This window comes from Nicotiana sylvestris, chromosome 11 (genome assembly GCF_000393655.2).
Source record: "Nicotiana sylvestris chromosome 11, ASM39365v2, whole genome shotgun sequence".
Lineage (NCBI taxonomy): Eukaryota > Viridiplantae > Streptophyta > Magnoliopsida > Solanales > Solanaceae > Nicotiana > Nicotiana sylvestris.
The window spans coordinates 5,639,502-5,643,991 of NC_091067.1; the positions used below are offsets into that span (position 1 = coordinate 5,639,502).

A 4,490-nucleotide genomic window follows, 5' to 3' on the forward strand; every position below is an offset into this window, starting at 1 on the left:
ATGGGTAGCTCCAGGTCTAGGGAATTCCTCAACATGAAACCTCTCTTCTTCACAGGGTCCAAAAAGGATGAGGATCCGCAAAACTTCATTGATGAGATTTAGAAGATATTTTGAGTGATGCATGCTACAGACACTAAGGCAGTAGAGCTTGCTGCGTATCAACTTAAGGATGTTGCCAACACTTGGTATGAAACATAGGAAGAGTCCCGAGGGGAGGATGCAGATCCTATGACTTGGAAGGAGTTTGCAGATGCGTTCCTTGAGCACTTTCTACCCATTGATGTCTCGGAATCTAAGGCTTTGGAGTTTGAGAGACTCAGACAGAATGATATAAGTGTGAATGAGTACTACCTCAAGTTCGTCTCTCAAGCCAAGTATTCTCCAAAAATTGTACGTTATATGAGGGCCAGAGTTAGACGGTTTGTGTTGGGAATTTCAAATGATTTGTTTGCTCATGCTAATATAAGTGCTCAGAATATTGACATGACCATAACTAAGATGGTTTCCTTTGTTCAAGGGAATGAAGACAGGTTGAAGGAAGAAGAGCGACTACAAAGAGAGAAGGAGAGAGAATTCAGCATGAGAGCTAAGTTTGCAGGAAATTTCAACCATGGGGGATCTCAAGCAGGAGGCAATCGCCAGTTTTTCAAGAAATCAAAATCAGGACCTGCTCCATCTTTAGCTAGTGCAACGGTTCAGAGGTCAAAGTTTAACAAGAAAAATCAGAATTTCAGAACAGCAGACTTACAGTCACAGGCTAGTGTGGGCTACAGAGCCCTTGGTTACCCTATTTGCAACAAGTGTGGTAAGAGGCACCCAAGGTTGTGTCGTTTGGGCACGAATGGTTGCTTCGGGTGCGGTCAGCAGGGCCATTTCTTGAGGGATTGTCCATCGGCAAAGCAGAACACTAGAGGCAATAGCTCAGTCCACTAATTTAGCAGCCCATCATAACTCTCAAGCCTAACAAGGGTGCGGTGCAGCAAAGTCTAATAATGCAGGCGGTGGACGAAACCGCTTGTATACACTGGCATACCATCAGGATACAAAGGCTCGTGGAGATGTTGTCATAGGTATTTTAACAATATTCACTTTTTGTGTCTATGCTCTTATAGATTCGGGGTCCACCCTATCTTATGTAACCCCATATATTGCAAAGAAATTTGGGATAGAACCAGAAAAGTTGTGTGAACCCTTTGAAGTGTCCACTCCAGTTGGAGAATCAGTTATAGCAAGGTGTATCTATAGGGGATGTCCAGTAAAAGTGCATCATCATCTTACTGCAACAGACTTAGTAGAATTGGAGATGGTAGACTTCGATGTTATCATGAGCATGGATTGGTTAGAGTCCTGTTATGCCACATAGGGTTGTAGAACCAAAATAGTAAGTTTTGAATTTCCTGGTGAACAAGTCTTAGAATGGAAGGGTAATGTAGTAACACCTAGGGGTAGATTTATTTCCTATCTTAAAGCCAGAAAGATGATCTCCAAGGGATATATCTATCACCTGGTTCGAGTTAAGGATGCAGATGCTCAGATTCCCACTCTCCAGTCGGTATCAATTGTAAATGAGTTTCCCGAAGTGTTTCCCGAAGATATCTCTGGAATCTCTCCAGATAGAGAGATTGACTTTGGAATTGATCTACTTTCAGGCACTAAGCTGATATCTATTCCGCCTTACAGAATGGCTCTAGCAGAGTTGAAAGAGTTAAAAGTCCAATTGAAAGATCTTCTAGATAAGAGATTTATAAGCCGAATGTCTCACCTTGGGGTGCACCGGTCTTGTTTGTCTGAAAGAAGGATGGGTATTTGCGTATATGCATTGACTATCGTCAGTTGAATAAAGTCACCATCAAGAACAAGTACCCTCTTCCCAGAATATATGATTTATTTTATCAACTTCAGGGTGCCCAGTGTTATTCCAAGATTGACCTCAGATCGGGATAGCATCAGTTGAAGGTTAAGAAAGTTGATACTCCAAAAATAGATTTTAGGATTCGATATGGGCATTTCGAATTTTTGGTAATGTCATTCGGTTTAACGAATGTACCAGTAGCTTTCATGGACCTTATGAATAGGGTCTTCAAGCCTTATCTTGATTTGTTTGTTATCGTGTTTATTGATGACATCTTGATTTATTCCCGTAGAGAGACTAACCATGCCGAACATCTCAGAATTGTGTTGCAGACACTGCAGGATCACAAGCTATATGCAAAATTTACTAAGTGTGAATTCTGGTTGAAATCAGTAGCGTTTTTGGGCCATGTCATCTTAGGGGAAGGCGTGAAGGTGGACTCTCAGAAAATAGAGACAGTGAAGAATTGGCCTAGACCTACCTCAGTATCCTATATAAGAAGTTTCTTGGGTCTAGCAGGCTATTATAGGCATTTCATAGAGGGATTTTCTTCTATCTTGTCCCATTTGACTATATTAACTCAGAAGAAAGTCAAGTTTCAATGGTCGGACGCGTGTGAGAAAAGTTTTGAGGAGTTAAAGAAGAGATTGACTTCAGCTCCAGTCCTGACACTACGGGAAGGAACCAAAGGGTTCGTTGTTTATTGTGATATTTCAGGGATTGGTCTTGGGTGTGTATTAATGAAGCATGGTAAAGTCATAGCCTACGCATCGAGACAACTCAAGGCTCACGAGAAGAATTATCCGACTCATGACCTTGAATTAGCAGTTGTGGTGTTCGCGCTTAAGATCTGGCGCCATTATTTGTATGGGGTACATGTTGACATTTTTACAGATCACAAGAGTCTCCAGTACATCTTCAAGCAAAGAGAATTAAATCTACGCCAGAGAAGGTGGCTCGAATTACTTAAAGATTATGATGTTGATATCCTCTGTCATCCGGGGAAAGCAAATATTGTAGGGCAGCTTAGCTCACGTTGAGGTAGACAAGCAAACTATGTAAAGTAAGTCCACCGCTTAGCAAATCTAGGAGTTTGTCTTTTGGATTCCGAAGATGGTGGCGTTGTTCCCCAGAACAGGGCTGAATCCTCCTTAGTAGCCGAAGTAAAAGGAAAACAGTTCAGTGATCCCTACTTATTGCAGCTAAAAGAAGGAATTCACAAACACAAGACTGTGGCTTTTGAACAAGGGGGAGATGATGGTACTTTGAGATACAGAGGCAGACTATGCATTCCAGACGTAGATGGGATCAGAGAGCGGATTACGTCAGAAGCCCATAATTCTAGGTATTTTATTCACCCAGGTTCCACAAAGATGTATCATGATCTTAAGGAGGTTTATTGATGGAACGATATGAAAAAGAATATAGCAGACTTCGTGGCTAAGTGTCCAAATTGTCAGCAGGTGCAAGTCGAACACTAGAGACCTGGCGGTTTAACTCAAAATATAGAAATTCCCATTTGGAAATGGGAGATGATAAACATGGACTTCATAACAGGTCTACCTCTCTTATTCCGGAAGCATGATTCGATTTGGGTGATTGTAGACCGAATTACCAAGTCAACTCACTTTTTGCCAGTGAAGACTACAGATTTGGCTGAGGATTATGCCAAGATGTATATCAAAGAAATTGTCTGATTGCATGGGACTCCCTTGTCCATTATCTTAGATCGTGGTGCTCAGTTCACAGCAAACTTTTGGAAAATCTTTCAGAAGGGATTGGGCACAAGGGTGAACCTCAGCACCTCCTTTCATCCTCAAACAGATGGCCAGGCGGAATACACCATTTAGACTCTTGAGGATATGTTGAGGGCATGTGTTATTGATTTTAAAGGTAATTGGGATGATCATCTACCTCTCATTGAGTTTGCTTATAATAACAGCTATCACTCTAGTATCAAGATAGCACCGTACGAATCTCTGTATGGGCGAAGGTGTAGATCACCAATTGGTTGGTTTGAAGGTGGAGAAGCATAGTTGTTAGGACTCGATTTGGTCTATCAGGCTATGGAGAAAGTCAACGTGATACAAAGGCATTTGAAGACGGCTCAAAGTCGCCAAAAGTCCTATTCGGACGTGCGGCATAGAGACTTAGAGTTCCAAGTTGATGATTGGGTGTTTCTGAAAGTATCACCCATGAAAGGCGTTACAATATTTGGGAAGAAGGGGAAACTTAGTCCCCGCTATATTGGTCCATATAGAATCCTGCGAAGGATCGTACATGTGGCTTATGAGTTAGAATTGCCACAAGAACTAGCTACTGTACACCCAGTATTTTATGTGTCCATGTTGAAGAATTTCATGGGAGACCCGTCACTTGTGGTTCCTACAGAGATTAAAGGGGTTAAAGACAGCATGTCTTACGAAGAAATTCTAGTGCTATTCTTTATCGTCAAATCCGCAAGCTCAGAACTAAGGAAATTGCTTCAGTAAAAGTTCTTTAGAGGAATCAAAAGGTTGAAGAGGCTACATGGGAAGCCGAGGAGGACATAAAGTCCAGATATCCCCATCTCTTTGAAGAGCAAAAGAAAAATGTGGAAGGTAATTAACCTTTCCATTCAGGTCTTATATTATAATCT

General features: G+C 41.6%; 1 protein-coding gene across 1 annotated transcript; it reads left to right on the forward strand.

Annotated features, from left to right (window-relative positions):
- The first annotated feature begins 228 nt into the window (after positions 1-228).
- Positions 229-1,363, forward strand: LOC138880688 (uncharacterized). Its single transcript, XM_070160864.1, has 2 exons — positions 229-805; positions 1,113-1,363. Exons 1-2 carry the CDS (start codon positions 229-231, stop codon positions 1,361-1,363), a joined length of 828 nt encoding a protein of 275 aa, XP_070016965.1.
- The last annotated feature ends 3,127 nt before the right edge of the window (positions 1,364-4,490 follow it).